We start from the raw sequence: 18,341 nt of genomic DNA, 5'->3' as shown, positions 1-18,341 counted from the left end.
AATTTGCTTTGATTAGGAATTCAAATGTATGCATTGAATGTCTTTTAGGTTTTATTTATTTTAACTTCATGCATTAAATGTCTTTTGAGTTAATTAAAAAAAATTCATATATATGCATTTGAAAAATCTCAAATTTTATTACCATCTACAATTGTAAAAATCATATTGGCAGTCTTGTAATTTGAAATGCATGTGATTTATTGTTAGTCTAATTAAGAAACAGTACTTATGATATCTCTTGAGATTTATATTTATGTAACTTCCTTACATATTACAAAAGTTCAGAATATTCAATTCTGCATATCTTAACTCTTAAAATGAAAAAAATTATTATTTTAAAAATTAAACCAATGGGTGAATAAATAAGATTGCTATTGATTCATAAAAATTTTGATTCCTAGTGAATGGTTGACTGCATTGGGTTTTCTATATGAGTAATATAAAAATTCACTTTTTTAATTATGCACAATATCAGGGACAGTGTCCATAGTTAAATTCAGTTAAAACATAAGAAAAGGGATTACCCCATATTAAAATTTTACATATATTTTCAAGTTGTTTAATCTAGAGTTCATCTGGTTATGTAAATTAATTCAGCATTCAAAGGTCTCTCATAAGCATGCATGCAATTTTCTTCTTGTGTTTCTTCATCACTTCAAGGTGCAGTTGCTGTTGTTCTTGTTTATATGTTTCTTGGCTGTACACTTGATTTATTTTTAAGACTGAGCATGTGTGTGATTATGGCAAAGCCTCGAGGGCTATCTGCCTAAGAGGAGGGATGCCTTCGTGGAGGACTTTCTAAGGAAAACTGGCTCATATACACGTTACACATGGGGAAAACCACGAAAACGCCCATGCAGCCAGCCCGTTCGCGGGATTCGAACCTTGGACCGAACTACCAGTGTTCAGCGATTTTACCGCTCGGCCGCTGGTGGGCTTTAAGACTGAGCAATTTACTTTTAATGGATACCTTAGTTATGCTTATTTATTCTAGGTTGTGTAAAATTAAATTATACACTTTTGTGGATAAAAATCACTCCGGACTACTGTAACATTACCTTTTGTCACCGCTATCATCCCTTGTATTTTTTCTTTTCTTTTCATTAGAAAGTTTTGTTTTAGACTAATGGTTTGCAATGGTGAATTTTCCACATTCTATAACAAAGTGTGTTTTTTTTTAAGACTTAATTGAGTGTTTGTATTAATGGAAAAATTATTAAGCTTCCCTTAAAAATTCCCCCATGATAGTCTTTGCCATAACCTATTAACCAATCAAAATCAAACTTCAATTTTAAGATAGTTTTGAAATCCTTTAGGTAATTATGCAATTCTGAACAAGATTACTTAAATCACGTCTTCATACATCATTTTTACTTAAGGCAAAGAAATATGCTAGTATAAAGCAAAATCTCAAGAGAATAAGTGTTTATTTTTTAATACCCAATACGGATTTAAGATCGTTGAACACTGTTAATTCAAATTCTGGCTGTATGAGTGTTTTCATGGTTTTCCACATATGTAACACAAATAATATCCAGTTCTTCCTTAGGAAATCACTTACAAATATATCTTTTCTTTTAGGCAGACACCTCTTGCATGCTTTCTGTATCTAATTAAGGTGGTCTACTACAGTAGCATTACAATGCTAAAAGTTTGTTTACACTTAGGATCGCTAACTAAGAAACTATGTTGCATGAAATTTTGCAGAAGAAATACATCAGTTTTTGAATGTAAAGTTAGATTCAAGTTTAGAATAAAATTTACTTAAATATTATATTTAAAAATTATAAGTTTGAAATACGTACTTTTAATGTGTAATTTGGAAAGCCATTAATAGGTGGTGTCAGGAGTTAAAATTTAACATTGTAATCCTATTTCTGTAAAAATTCACAAAATAATTGATTTTGTACCAGTTAAAAATCATATTTTTTTCTAAATAATATTTAGAAGCGTTTGATATATTCCTCATGTTTTTTGGTTCATATTTTTATCTAATAAAGCAACTTCTACATATAAAAAATGTTTGAAGTGATATTATCTAAGACAGTGTGGTTCTTATTGTTATACTAATGGAATGGAATTACATCTTTCAACCATTCGGCATGATACTGACACAACATCTCTGTCCTACTACAACCATTTTATTTGCAAGATTTCTCAACCTATGACTCTGTTATCCAGATGATTTCATAGAATGACCATTTCCACACAATTCAAGGCTGTACAAAGTGACGCAATAGTCAGTTTAAGACAGAAAAGAATATGAAGAAGAATGAAGAGGCATTCTTCGAAGATGTTAGAAGAGTTTAAATATATATGTTCCGATGGATCCTGCTTCAAAGGTGACAGAGTAATTTTTTTTTAACATTTTAAATATAACTAACTACCTATAGCATTTTCTGTGGACTTTTTGAATACAGGAATATAATTATTTGCTATAATAATTCACAATTATTTATTGAAGAAAAATACCAATTTTAATGTAGATATGAGCTTGTTTCTTGAACTTCAAAACTTTGATACCCACAAGAGTAAAAAAAAAAAAAAAAATAAAGCAGAAATTATGAAGCATACATACAAGATGTTTGACTCAAAGTTTTGTTCTTATTTAACATTGGAAGAGTTTTTTAAGTATTAGAAAAACATCATGAATAGGAAATTTTTGCAAAGCACCGGAAATATTTCTTTAAATGAGAACAGATAAAAATCTCAGTGAAATGAATTTCTTTTATGTTGCATTATCTAACTGCATCCCTACACATTCAATTTGCAAGTTCATCGATAAGTCTTATATCATCTGAGAATGGAATAGTAAGTTTGTGTGGAAACATGGCTAAGATCATGTCAAGTAAGAATACATACTTTTTTTTATTTGATTTATAATTTGATTTAAATCATATCAAAGACGGAGTACATTGAGATGAAATACTACATTTAGTAAGGAATTATAAGCCAAATAAAATAAAAACATTGCCCTGAAGATAAGGATAGTGCTGACAGATCAACTTCCAATTCATTGTGCGCCCACCGCGGCGTTAAAGATAAACAAAGGATATGCCTTTATCCATTTTTTGCAGCAATTCCACTTTTTGTTTAATGAACTTCGAAATATACTTTCGCTTTGTAAATCCTTTACATATTAGTAAATATATATCAGAAATTCTATTTGACCTAATCGAAAGTTCAAGCTTACTTTTATAAAATTGCTCTAAAAGTTTGCAAAAAATAATAAGCCGGATCCAATTCGAAGATTAAGGAACAACGCAATCTGCAACATTAACTGAAATAGATAATTAGATAATTTTAGCTTAGCTTATACCGTCCGTTATACATTAAACGCGCACTCGTAAACGTATTTTGCGTACGCGCACAAGCATATTCGCAGCCGTAAAGGTCTTACGCGCATGCGTCAATAAGACGCATGCGCAGAAAGTTTGTAGCTTTGAGGTTCGGATTATAGATCATTCCGGATTATGGGTGTCCGAATTAACGACTTTTGACTGTACTGCAAACTCAGAAATAATAAAAATAAAAAATGTTCTGGAACTTTTCTGACAAAGGATTTATTAGCATAGTGTTGCATTTTTGCTCTTATCACATGTTTATATTATTATTCATTTTTCATGAGGTTTTCAAATTTACACTGTTTATATAAAAATATATTAATTGTTTTTTTTTTTGGTGACTATGATGTTAACAATCTTTAATTTACCAAGTGGTGGATACCATTTAATTTTTTTTTAAGAAAGAGATCTTTTACCTGACAAGTATGAGAAAATGGCCACAACATGAAACTTTATGTTAACAACAAAACCACTTGGAGGTGCAATGTTGAAAACTGCAAAAATAAGAAGGATCTCTGTGTTGGAAATTGGTTCAGCAGTTCCAAGATATCATTTGTTGCTACTTATAAATTTATGTATTCTTGGACAGAGGAGTTGAAGTACATGAAATGGTGTAACAAATGGCTTAATATGTGTGAAAGTGCAGCAGTTGACTGGAACAATTATATGCAACATACTAACAATAATGATTCTTGCATTCACACTTCACAAAATCATAGCTGAGGTCTTGGCACAAATTTATCGCCCACCAAATATGGTCGGGGGGGGGCACTATAGCAAAGAAGTACCGAATAATTTAAATAAAATAGTTTAATTTTAAACTGATTGTGACTTTGTTCAAGTTTAGTAATATCTCGCAATGCTAATCATTAATGAATGATGACTAAATTACAGATTCTGGAAGCACTCATACAACCCCAAACTAACTTGCCTCCACCTCTGCGTTTCGCTGTTGGTAGTAAATTCCTTGGATGCATTTCTGTATATTGTTTTCTCTATACCATTTGCCTCCCATCTGATCCAAAAATATTTACTTTCATCTGAAAAAATAATGGTTTTCCAGAACTCTGAGCTTTCATTCACACATTTTTCGGCAAAGGATAATTTCAGACTGCTCTCATTAAGAATTTTCATCTCGCAACACGGCCATGGAAACTTTGTTTTTCTGCATGCATTTCGAATGGTAATTATGGATACTGTTCTTCCCATATTTTTCAATTCTGCTGTAAGCTTAGGAGCACTTACTTTTGTATCTTTCTTCAATAAACATGCTAAAAATCATCTGTCGGTGGATGAACGTAGATATGGTCATCCTCAATGAACAATATTTTGCTCTGTTCTAGAAGTAATAAACATTTGAATAATCAATTGCACAGTTGCACATGGCCTGCCGACTAAAACTGAGATTTCATTTTATGATTTACCACCTTTACGAAGATTCTCTTTTGGAAACATTCATTTCTTTAACTTTACGAGCCATATTAAAATTTTACATTTCTTATCACATTTAAAATTGCACCTGGTCATTTTATATAAGCCAAAAAATAAATTATGTCAGTTATCAATGAAAAATTGACTAAACCTATTAGAAAATGCTAAAAAAAATTTTGCATTTGTCTTGAATGTACAAATGTTCTTTACACGCCTATAAATCTCCAATTTAGGTTCCTGTACATTTAAAAGCTAACTCAATATATTTTCCATATTTTTTTCACCTCTATCTGGTAAACATAAGTTATTGAAAAGTTTTGACAGAATTAGCACAACAAAACAATAGTTCCTTTCGCAAAACCACTCTTGCATATAATTTCTACGGTTCTAGGGAACCCCAGGAAAAAAGCCCACACGGAAATATGCCTACATAGAAAAAAGCTCTCACAGAAAGTCACATGGAAATAAGCCCACTGATAAATAAAATATGTAGAAATATCCTTACATTAATCAATCTTGAACCTCGTACATATACTTGAATTGTTCAAAGAAGAATTATTTGATTATTTGAAAAAATTGTTGGACAAATGCTCACATAAACCTTTTTAGGGTGGTCTATAAAAGAATGAAAACTATAGTAAAATTTTGCATGTACCATATGTTATACTACTGCCCCTGTATGACATTTTTATTCCTTTAACTGCCAACAGTTAATTTTTGTTTTTTTACTCTATTTTTGCATACTTTTGATATGTATCTATAGTAATTGGTCATTGAATGTAGTTATTGAAGTTTGAAGCCAAAAAAGTTCTAGAAGACCATAGTTCTCAATCGAAGTGTGGAATCATTATGATGCAGCCTTCAAAAAATCTCCCAAAACCAAAAATTGTTATGAAAGCTTTCGTAAGGTACTAAATTCATTATTTAATTGTATCCGTCCCAGTATGTGGTTTTTATTTGACGAACTCATAAAAGATTTAGCCTGTCAACGTTTATTATTAGTTATTGTAAATACACTGGTTATCATAAAGTAAGGAAAAATCACAAAAATCATGATTACTGAAAAAGTTGCATGTAGAATTTTATGAAACTTACTCCCAATATACAACACATAGTAAGGTATCAAATAACATAAAAAGAAATTACCAGACAATTATGGTAGTATAGAAATTAGCACATGTATAAAATGGACAAATCGAAGATGTTAGTTTGCTATAGTAAAAGTACCTTCAATATGGAATATAATTGCCTCTAGAAGCAATACAGTACATTCAACGATGTGTGATGCTTTTAATTATGCGGTCTATCAGTTCCATAGGAAGCGAGAGCCATTGCTCTTGCAAAGCAGTTGCGAGCACGGCAAGGGTCTAAGGGGGCGGATTGAGAGCAGCTAGACATCTCCCTAAAGCATCCCAAACGTGCTCGATAGGATTCAAGTCTGGGGATCAAGCTGGTAACTCCATGTGCATAATTGTTTCCTGTTGAAGATAATCATATACGATGCAAGCCTTGTGTGGTCTTGCATTGTCGTCCTGTAACAGGAAAGCATCACCTATTGCCCCAGCATATGGGCGCACATAAGCATCAAGAATGTCATCTCTATAAAAATGAGCATTCACGGTTTCCCTTGTAAAAACATGGAGGTCTATGCGTCCACCCAAACACAGACACTGCCTCTGCCGTACACATCTCTTTCACGGATGTTTGACGGATGATAACGGGTTCCAGGTTCTCTCCATATCAAATAACGCCTCTTATCACTTTCTTGACTAAACCTGGACTCATCTGTAAAGAGAATAGTCCTCCACTGCTCAGGCGTCCAGTGGACATGTTGTCGTGCCCACTGCAAACGGTTCCTCCTATGGCTTGACTTGAGTGGCACACAAATGGTTGTTCGCCTCACATACAGACCACATTCGTGAAGCCTTCTACGCACAGTTGACGTTGACACCAACCTTGCGGTGGCTGCAGCAAGGGAGGATCTAAGAAGAGTCGGAGTAGCGGTTCTATTCCTGAGTGCACATAATGTCAAATATCGGTCATTGGCGCTTGTCGTAGCAGTTGGCCGTCCTTGGCTGAACCTCCTAGGTGCCAAATCTGTGATTTGAAATTGCCTCCAAAGCCTATGAACCACAGAAGGACCCACATTTAGCCATCTGGCCACTTCTATCCTGCCTCTAGTCTCCCAATTGCTCTCTATCAAAGAGTTCTGCAGGCAAATGATGCCTGGAGGTCATTGTTACGAATTGCTATCTCAGATTTCTGATGTCACTATCACAGTGAAATATGTGGGCTTGCTCTCAAACATGGACTTTTATGCTCCTCGTAGATGAGGTATTTGGAGTGTAGCGCCACTAATTTGCATATTGGAATTTTATTTAGTTACTCTTACTTGACAACATATTCAAATTTTACACGGTTTGGCTTATTTTTGAGGAAGTTATCACTATTTTTGTGATTTTTCCTTAATTTATGATAACCAGTGTACATGGTGTACTGAAGTAAAAAAAAAAGAAAATATGAAAATTTACATTTGGTAATCACGATCATGTAAAAAACTATGATGAAATCGATGATAAAGTAAAATATTTATATATATTAGCTAATATTCAGCGTGTTTATGTATTCATAAATTTTTGAAATATATATTTGTGATTTATATATAATAAGGTACTTTACGTAATTTAAATAAAATAATTATTTATGTTTCCTTATTCTTCTAAATATTTATATTATAAAATGTGTAACTTATATTTACTATTATTTTATTTTTTTACCAGTTAAAATTGTAATAATTTTTCACTATATACTCTGTTTCATTTTTCTTCCTTTTTTCTCTCCTTTTCCTAATTCAAAACGGCCCATTTGTTAATCTTATATAGCAATTGAATCTACATATAAGTTATACAGTTTTTGATGTTTTGGTAATTTAAATATTTTTTCTTTGAACAAATCACGTAAATGTACAATATTCAAATTGATTAATTATTGATTGATTAATCTAAGGATATTTTTACGTATTTTATTTATCAGTGGGCTTTTTCCCTTGTGAGCATATTTCTAAGTGAGCATTTTTCCATGTGAGCCTTTTTCTATGTGGGCATATATCTGTGTGGGCTTTTTTACTGTGAGCATTTTTCCGGTCACCAATTTGTACACTTAATGTATATAGAAAGAACTGAAGGGATTGAATGATCAAACACTCCAAACTTTGAATTCAAAAACCTAACTGTTTTAGTCCATACCCTTCTTTTCAGGAAGACCTTTTTGAGGGATAAAATGAAGAGATAACAAATGGGAAAATATTCCATGTAATGCCACTAACTGATTGAACAACAAGTTTGCATTTTTGGCTAAATGGGCTAAAAAATGTAGACTTTTCAAAGTACAGTCAAAAGTCTTTAATCCGGACTCGTCAGGACTTCGGCGATTCCGGATTATCGATTTTTCCGGATTATAGACCATCAGCTTAAATCTGGTAAGATGGCATGCAGAAATTATAAAATTAAAAATATGAAACCGTAATTTATAAAATAATGAGCAATTATGATCTAAAGGGTATCAAAATTTACAAAAAAAAAAAAAAAAAACCTTAATATTAATTTGTTTACTTTATTAAACATTTCTTTCAACGCGCGCATGTGTAATACATTACGCATAGCCGAAATTACAAAATTGCAACCAGAAAACTATTTGATTTGTATTCGTGATATTTATAATGACGAGGAATTTGATTTAAATCATATCAAAGATGGAGTACATTGAGATGAAATACTACATTTAGTAAGGAATTATAAGCCGAATAAAATAAAAACATGTGCCCTGAAGATAACGATAGTGCTGACAGATCAACTTCCAGTTCATTGCGCGCCGCGACGTCCCCCCCTCCCCCCGCACAGAGCAGCGTGAAATTGATAAACAGATTTTGGAACGGTTAGATAAACAAAGGATATGCCTTTATCCATTTTTTGCAGCAATTCCACTTTTTGTTTGATGGACATCGAAACATACTTTCGTTTTGTAGATCCTTTGGGAGCTCCAGCATCAGAAATTCTATTTGACATAATCGAAAGTTCAAGCTTACTTTTATAAAATTGCTCTTACAGTCTGCAAAAAATAATAAGCCGGATCCAATTCGAAGATTAAGGAACAACGCAATCATCAACATTAACTGAAATAGATAATTACATAATTTTAGCTTATACCGTCCGTTATACATTAAACGTGCACGGGAAAACGTCTTCTGCGCTTGCACACACGAAAACGTATTCTGCGCTTGCGCACACGCTCAGCAGTAAAGCTCTTACGCGCACACGTAAACGCCTATACGCAGAAAGTTTTTAGCTTTAAGGTCTGGATTATAGATCATTCCGGATTATGGGTGTCCGAATTAACGACGTTTGACTGTACTAGAAATTTGACATAGTCATTATCTCAGCTGAAACAATAAAGCCACAGTACAAAATACATTTAAATGGATTAGCTACGAAAAAATTTGGTAGGTACAAGTAGGATATTTTGGCACTGAAGAATCAGAAATTTGCCAATCTGACTTAAATAAATGGCATTCCTTCTACTGATTAGCATACATTTGTTTTTGGTTCTGGAAATTAGAACATAATATGTGGATGAGTTTATTAACCAGTGAATTTAATAAGCAGTAGGTACTGTACATTTATGAGAGAACGAGCTCTCAGCTTTTATGCCAATAAAAAATAATTATCACAACACACTTGATGCCGAATCAGAAATAAGAATTCAACTTTCTTCCATAAAGCCTAACATTAAGTATCTCTACAAAGCAGAGCCACTCATTTTATTAAAATTAAAATTTAAAAGGCCTGTTTGAATGTTATTAAAAATTTTTGGGTTAATTTTGAAATTGCTCTTCAAAGCAAATAAATATTATTTGAAATAATAATAATCATTTTTTTTTTTTTTTTTTTTTTTTCAAATGATCCAATTATAGAAAGTTGCATTAAAACCATACTACTGAAACAAACCACAAGTTCTATGATAAAAGTAGATTTAAAGATTAAGAAACAATGATTTAAAGTATTAGAATATTATATACGAGGAATGTATGTGCCTATGATAGCAAAATAAAAACTATGCAATTAGATTATTTAGTCAAAAATACATTTTGAGTTTTTATATAAAGTACAGCTATGCTTTCAAAAATATCATTCAATTATAGCAAACCCTTACATCTACTCTTCGTAATTATGCAGGTGTCATAATTTTTATCTCCTGGTTATTAGCTTAAAAATTAAGACTATCAATAATGGGTACTATTTCCTTATGCAAGTTCAATTAGTAGCCAAAACTAGCAAACTACGCAGCATAATCCACAACTCGCAAAATTTGAATATGACCAAAGATTTATGTGGTGGCCACTTTGATAAGGAAGTACTCTACTGTTCACTACTTTACGTTCTCAGATATATTGTCACTTTCAGTTTAGATGCATGTGTTTTTTTTTCTTTAAATTCTTAATTTAGAAATGAAATTAAACTAAATGCTCTGTACAAATAGGTTCTTAGGCAAGACAAAGACAACATATACTACCAAAGAAAGATTGTTAGTGGATTAGTTTTATAGCATAAGCAATTTGTGAAAATCTAACAAGTCTCTCTTCTTAAAAAGAAAAATTATTCTGGCAAAATTGACACTTTTTACACATAATTTGGCATATTTACCGTACTTATGCTACACACACACAAAAAAGGGTAAAAGTATAGTTTAGGGTACCCCTTGGAGAAACTTGGTGGTACATGGATACCGATTTTGTGCGATTCTTTGACTCGTTATTTTGGCTTGCGAAGCGGTCAAAAATCACCACTACACAAAGCCAAAATAACAAGACAAACAATTGCAAAAACTCGGTATCCATGTACACATCGATTTATTTTCACTTTAAAAAAAATCCCCGAATTGCACAAAAATGGCATTGCGCGCTCCTTTGACTTTATCCATGTACACCTTGACCTATTTTCACTTAAAAAAAAAAAAAATCCCCGAATTGCACAAACTTTCATTGCGACTTTGTCCATGTACACATCAATATATTTTCACTTAAAAAGTCAAAGGAGCACCAAATTCTACAATATAGGCAAACAAAAAATACATTTTAAACCAAACAATAAAATAACATAAAAAAGGAAAAACATGTTATACATTTAAGCACTACCAAAAGTAAATATTCACTTACCATGATTTTCGAGTTCACTTCGTACACCCAGCGCCATGTAAAAATCAAAATATCAATCATACTCAAATGACTTTTTTCAAACCAGGTACTCTTTCTGATTGAACACTTCACATAGTGACCATTTGAACCTTTCTTCCTACAAACCCATTCAAATCCATCTAAACGGTTTTTACGTTTGACTAGATGCATATCCTTCCTGCATACAGGACACTTATAATGGCTACTAAGCAAACCTTCATTTACACACCAGTCAATTAAAGCTCTTTTCCCCTTTCGCTCCAAATCATACAGAAACTTCAAATTAATCTTACTACATTCAGCCATTTTCTTACATTTTTTAAGTGAAAATAGGTTGACGTGTACATAGATAAAGTTAAAAGAGTGCGCAATGCCATTTTTGTGCAATTCGGGGATTTTTTTTTTAAGTGAAAATAAGTCGATGTGTACGTGGATACCGAGTTTGTGCAATTGTTTGTCTTGTTATTTTGGCTTTGCGTAGCGGCGCTGCTTCATAAGCCAAAATAACGAGTCAAAGAATCGCACAAAATTGGTATCCATGTACCGCTAAAAATCGTCAAGGGGTACCCTAAACTATACTTTTACCAAAATCTTTTTTTAAAATAAATTTCAGTCGAATTATAGATAATTTCTATTTATTGCAGAATATAAAAAAGTAAAATGTATAAAATTTAAAAAAATATAAAGCGCTGAGGGAAAAATACCTTAGAAATGCAGTTTAGTATGAGAGAGTTCAAAACAGGGTTCAAGGCTTCACAGTCTTTGCACCAGATTCAATAAATCTAACTAATAATTCAATAATTTAATTAAATAATTAAGATAATCGCAGAACGTTTTCTAGCAGCCATTTCTGTCAGAAAAAAGTGAAGTTTGAGTGGTAATACCATGTGCCTTCAAATGCCGAAATTTACTGGACAACTAATGATATCTGTTGGCCAAAACGTAAACTGAACGCTCAATACTGTATATAATTTATTTCAATGGTTAAATGTGATGCACTCCTCAATAAAGGAAGAAAAACATGTGCCCGCTGAAATCGCGGGATGAGCAAATTTTGCTACATTTGAGTTGTCCGTGGAAATCGCGGGATGATCAGCTAGAGGGTTAAGCAACTTGGTCAACTGGAAATTAGGAAGTCCTTTCAGAATTACAGGACAAATATAGCAAAAAGGTAAATTATAAGAAGTTGCTATATACAGCAATAACAAGGGAAAAAAATAATAAACTGACACTTGTAATAAAGTATTTTAAATAATTTCATATGCTTAGATGTAGTTCTGTTCTTATTCATAAAAGTAAATATTTTTATTTAGATTTATTTAAGATTATTATTATTTAGATTTATTATTTGTGTTCTTTATTACCAATGCCAGCAAATAAAACAAAAGAAACAAATTACTTAGCACAGTAAGATGCGCATCCTTAACTCATTACAAATGAAAGAACATGATTTGAAAGTTAAAAATAGACTACATATTGGTGCTACTTTGGTAGACGGTTGCACAGATTTTTCTTTTGGCGAGTAATGCAACTTATGGTAAATCCATTGCTGGATAAGTTATTTATGGTAACCGATACTTTGTTTTCATTTTATTAAAAAAATAATGCGTTTTATCATGCATAAATTCCATGTTTTAAATATTATATAGGTTAAATATAATATTTTAAACATTATTTATGGCTGTTAAATATTAAAATACAATTTAATTTGCATTTGTTTTAAAAATTTTTTATGAATGATTATTTGATGCAAATAAAACCAATTATTACCAATGCCAGCAAATAAAACAAAAGAAACAAATTACTTAGCACAGTAAGATGTGCATCCTTAACTCATTATAAATGAAAGAACATGATTTGAAAGTTAAAAATAGACTACATATCTTCCAGCAGAGTCAGAATAGTGCTTTGTTTTTTATTCTCTTTTATCTTTGTTAAGAACTAATTTTCAAATACTTATCTTGCAATGCTTTGTTATTACTTAAGCAACAGATTTGAAAACAGCCAATATAAACTTTGTTTTACTTTAAAATATTAAATTTAATTAACATTCTTATATCAAAACAGATAGCTATTACTAATTTAGAAACTCTAAAGGAATAACTTTTATTGTCCATGAGACAGGTATACGTTAGGGCTACAGGTAGACTTAATTTCATATCTATGCTTTCTATCAAAAGAAAAGTTTGCAGTTAATAAGAAAGGAAGCTACCAGAAACATACATGCAAAAGTTTGTTTCACTGTGGAGTTATATATCTCTTACTGTATATTTCAAATTATTTATTTTCCCATAAAAATTTCTATGTATATGTTTCACAAACAAGAATTGAAAATGTTTTCTTATTTAAGATCATTATGAACCTCCATACTAAAAATTTCCTTATCTTCAAAGACAAAAATATTGCTGTTATTAATTTCACATTTACTTTTGAAATTTTGTTTCTATCGAAATAAATTAAATTCATTACACCACACTGTTTTATAAACAATTTGAGAACAGAAATTACTCAAGTACAGATTATAAGCGCAAAAATCGTATCGAAACAGTATTCCCAATTTAATACCATGGAAGACACTCATTTGTCAAATCGCGGCATTACAGGTAATATTAGATTGCCAAATGACGAGTCTTGGGGAATGAAACTTGCAAAAGAATTCGCATGCGCATGCTGCAAAGCAGTTCTCTGATTCTTATTCAAACCGTGATATTCTGAACCTGCAGTTACAGCAGTCGTTACTGTGGAAGTCCCGGAAGCTGATGCTACATTTGATATAGACGACGAGCTAGTCGGCGGTGTATTAATTATATTTGATGCTTGCTGCTTTAGCATCAGCTTTTTTTTTTGTAGTTGAACTTCTTCCAAAATTTTTCTATTTTGTTGTTCCTGTTTAGCGCTGGGAGGTTGAAAAGACATTTTTCGGTAACAGAAAAAGGTCCAAATGCCAGCAAGAAGGTTTCTTCCAAAAGACAACGAATAAATCAAATTATACAGTTTAGCAATACTACAATACGTTAATCCCTAAACAACGTGTAGGGAAATCGATTCGGGCAAATAAACAAAATGTGCTGTTGTTGCCACTCAGATTTACTTTAAACAATTAAACAGATGTCTTGTTTTGCACACGCTAAGTCTTTCTGCTCCGATGGGAGAAAAATCAAGCTTAAGTACGAAGGAAAACTTTAAACAATTAATTATTTTTATTTTACTAACTTACTTTTTTTATTTTACTTACTTACTTTTTTATTTTATTTCTCTCACGGGATATTTTACTAAATTTCCTCACGAGTGCATTATGTCATTCTGTTTAAATTCATGAAAATTATGGACCCACCAGCGGCCGAGCGGTAACGTCGCTGAACACTGGTAGTTCGGTCCGAGGTTCGAATCCCGCGAACCGGCTGGCTGCATGGGTGTTTTCGTGGCTTTCCCCATGTGTAACGTATATACGAGCCAGTTTCCCTTAAAAAGTTCTCCACGAAGGCATACCTCCCTTAAGGTAGATAGCCCTCGAGTGCTTTGCCGTAATCTAATAAACCAAACCAACCAAACCATGAAAATTATGATAGAATAAAATAGCAAAATATTTTTTTCATTTATATATTAAGACAGATAAACTCTCCCTCCAATTAATGATTTCACAATAAGTATTAGTTGTATTTTTTAGCAAGATTTAGATAAATTAGATGAATTTAGATCATCCAAATTAATCACTAACAGTATTTTGGAGGTTGAAGTTTTTATTTCATTCTTCAAATGAAAACGAATCTAAATTAAAAATATCTATGTCATCTGTTCCTATCATTTTTGTAAAAAAGCAAAAAACTTGAATCTTCAAGTTGAAACATTAAATTTTAATTTTCCTATTTTTTTCAGCGCCTCTAGTGACTGAATTAAGAAATTCAAATTCGAAATGTGAGCAAAATGATCATGATAAATGTACTCTCTACGATCTTGCTTGGTATATTCTTGTTGAAGCATTTGTATGTTGCTGTACAAGTGTATTTGAATGTTAATCGAACGGGAGTGTTGAATTTAATATAGTTATGCAGACCCCCAAAAATGGTGAGGAACCATTTGAAATTTTAATTTTTATGGCTACGAAACAGTGTTTTACAGCGCTATGATATATCACATTCTGTTGTAAATCATATAAGCGCTTTTTACAAAAGGATGTTTTAAAGGAAATCATATCAGTAATTTTAAACCGCAATTTTTAAAATTGAAAATAAAGATTTAGCGATTTTTGGATATACTATAAACGAAAATCCTGTTACCTGTTACTGTGTTTTGCGTAATTTCAGTGTTCTACGCGCAAAAATCTTCGGTTATTGAAATTATTCAGTTTTTATGATGACATTATATTTTGCTTTTTAATAACTTGAATTGCATATGTGCTTGTAGCAGATTATTTTAAGATAACAGAGGTATGGTATAATATTTATCTTGTTTCTGTATGCTGACAGTTGAAAGGTACATAAAATATCCCATCAGCTATTGTAAAAACAGTTTATAAACACTTTTCGATGAATTTCAGATTATTTTATTTTTCGTGTATAAAATATGCAAAAATGAAAAAAATATCAAATTTAAATCACAAAATAAATGTATATAAATTATAGAATTTTAATTTGTTAATCGTGTTCTACGTATGTAATTAGTTTTTTCCCTTTTTTTTACTTAGACATATAGTGATTTAAAAATAATTACGGATGTTTTTATATTGATACTTCAGGTACAAATGTTTTTAAATTTTAGTTTCACTTGCATGTTTACTTTTGTGTAAGTACTAATTTTTAGTTTTATTTAATAAATTAACTGCTTTCAGATAAATGCAATGATGTGCAAGTTCAGTGTGTAGTTAAATACTTAAATATTGTGAAATGTATTAATTTAGAGAAAATGATTTTGAATATAATATCTGTTATCTGCTTTTCAGATTTTACATATGCTTCATCAAGGAGATATGGTATGTTATATATCTTTCTTTTCTAGAAAATTTTAATTCTTGTTATAAATCTGGGAAAAAAAGAGCTTTTATAAATTTGGCTTCTTAAAACTGAAAAGTAATTAATATTAAGTGAATATTTTATTTGTTCATAGCATTTTTTTCCCCTTCTTTAGGTAAAGTGCAGAAAACTTGTCAATTTACTATTTTACAAGAAAATATATGTTGCTTTATATTATGCTGTCAAAACCTATAGTGTATGTAAATAATAAGTTTTCATAAAAACCAGTCTCCATACAGCTGATTTAGGTGGCTGCTTAGGATTTTCTAATGCCAAATGTAAAATAAGACATTTTCCCCTGAAATATCTGTATACTCCCCATAGACAGTTAGCCTTTGTAACTTTGCAATAATTAATTGTTACTTACGTATTATAGTAACTACCTTAGTCGAAGTCGTCAAACTCTGGTAACCATGCTGGTAACATCTCTTATGGTGACTTGTTGGTACAGTAACCATACCCATTTTAACTGTTAATCTGAAAATTCACCAAATCACGTTTTTTTTCCCTGTAAAAAATTGCCATGCTGCACCAGGATGGTTGCACTAATACGTAAGTACCATTTTAGCCAACCAGTTGCAAAAAGTAATATGAAATTTATTTTCTGATGTTAATGATTATGTGATTTTTAGGTTTGCTTTTTTTTTATTTCCTAATTATTATGTTTTCATTCAAAGTTCAGATCATTTCCTGGTGTTATTTTGATCTATATTTTATCTAAAATGAATTGTTGTGCGAGTTTTTCTAATTTATAAAATTTTGTTGTGTAGTGTGTAGTTTTTCATTGTGATGACAACGCCCCAATCATCAATCAATGGACGGCAAAATCTCTAGTATGGTTCTAAATCCAGAAAATACCGCTTCCGATAGGTGGAATTTTGTAACTGAACAAGAAATTATGTCTGTTTATAGAATTAAAGAGAAAGTATTAGCACAAAAAACGAAGCAACTTAAACAACCTACATTGAAAGAAATGTTTAATAAAATAAGCAAATAAATACAGTTAAAAGTCAATTCAGACACCCATAATCTGGACCTCAAAGCTACAAACTTTCTGTGCATGCGTCGCACTGACGCATGCGCGTAAGACCTTTACGGCTGCGAATATGCATGTGTGCATGCGCATAATACGTTTACGCATGCGCGTTTAATGTATAATGGATGGTATAAGCTAAGCTAAAATTATCTAATTCAGTTAATGTTGCAGATTGCATTGTTCCTTAATCTTCGAATTGGATCCAGCTTATTATTTTTTGCAGACTGTTAGAACAATTTTATAAAAGTAAGCTTGAACTTTCGATTATGTCAAATAGATTTTCCGATATATATTTACTAATATGTAAAGGATCTATAAAGCGAAAGTATGTTTCGAAGTCCATTAAACAAAAAAGTGGAATTGCTGCAAAAAATGGATAAAGGCATATCCTTCGTTTCTCTAACCATTCCAAAATCTGTTTATCATTTTCACGCTGCTCTGTGGTGGTGGGGGAGGGGACGCCGCAGCACGTAATGAATTGGAAGTTGATCTGTCAGCATCATCCTTATCTTCAGGGCAGATGTTTTTTATTTTATTTGGCTTATAATTCCTTACTAAATGTAGTATTTCATCTTGATGTACTCCATCTTTGATATGATTTAAATCAAATTCCTCGTCATTATAATTCGCTTCCGATAGTGAAGAAAGTGACACAGAGGTTATAGAAAACGAAAAAATTTTGATTGACAAATTAATCGGTATTCTCGACTCGGCAATTATAGGACTTGCACAGCAGAACTTTTTAACTGAAGAAGAAATTATGTCTGTTTATAGAATTAAAGAGAAAGCATTATCGCATAAAACGAAACAACTTACATTGAAAGAAATGTTTAATAAAGTAAACAAATAAATATTAAGCTTTTTTTTTTTTTTTTGTTAATTTTGATACCCTTTAGATCATAATTGTTCTTTATTTCATAAATTACGGTTTCATATTTTTAATTTTATAATTTCTACATGCCATCTTACCAGATTTAAACTGATGATCGATAATCTGGAGTCGACGAAGTCCTGACGAGTCTGGATTAATGACTTTTGACTGTATGAGGGTATTTCGAAAAGTAAAGATACACCGTATGCCAGAGGAAAAGAAAAGTTTTGGTGCACAAGTTGTCCACACGGGTGTCAACCCTTGAACCGTTAGCTTTCTCTTCGCGGTCGTTCTGCATTTCAACGTTGATTCTGGTTGGAGTAGTTCATGTTTAAAATGGCTGCGCCGATTCAAAAGCCCGCCAAATGCGAAGTGCGCTCCGTCATACGTTTTCTTCATGCAAAAGGTCACTGACCAGCGG

General features: G+C 31.7%; 2 protein-coding genes across 7 annotated transcripts in view; one reads left to right on the top strand and one right to left on the bottom strand.

Annotated features, from left to right (window-relative positions):
* Positions 1 to 13,406: 13,406 nt before the first annotated feature.
* On the bottom strand, positions 13,407 to 14,079 carry LOC146995911 (uncharacterized). Its single transcript, XM_085822171.1, has one exon. It carries the CDS (start codon positions 13,918 to 13,920, stop codon positions 13,582 to 13,584), a length of 339 nt encoding a protein of 112 aa, XP_085678297.1. The 5' UTR covers positions 13,921 to 14,079; the 3' UTR covers positions 13,407 to 13,581.
* Positions 14,080 to 14,947: 868 nt separating this feature from the next.
* LOC118182320 (septin-7-like) overlaps positions 14,948 to 18,341 on the top strand; it is a 176,184-nt gene continuing 172,790 nt past the window's right edge. For 2 of the 6 annotated variants that reach the window (XM_085822165.1, XM_085822168.1), the window contains exons 1-2: positions 14,949 to 15,069; positions 15,944 to 15,972. In XM_085822165.1, the coding sequence (XP_085678291.1) occupies positions 15,051 to 15,069; positions 15,944 to 15,972 (48 nt within the window). In that variant the 5' untranslated portion in view covers positions 14,949 to 15,050. Of the gene's footprint in view, positions 15,070 to 15,943; positions 15,974 to 18,341 lie in introns of all 6 variants that reach the window. The other 4 variants (XM_085822163.1, XM_085822164.1, XM_085822167.1 and 1 more) reach the window with 4 other exon arrangements.

This window comes from Stegodyphus dumicola, chromosome 8, assembly GCF_044657685.1.
Source record: "Stegodyphus dumicola isolate Sdum_Otavi_A_Nest chromosome 8, ASM4465768v1".
NCBI lineage: Eukaryota > Metazoa > Arthropoda > Arachnida > Araneae > Eresidae > Stegodyphus > Stegodyphus dumicola.
Note: the sequence above shows the minus strand (reverse complement) of the source record. Positions and strands in the feature narration are given on the sequence as shown.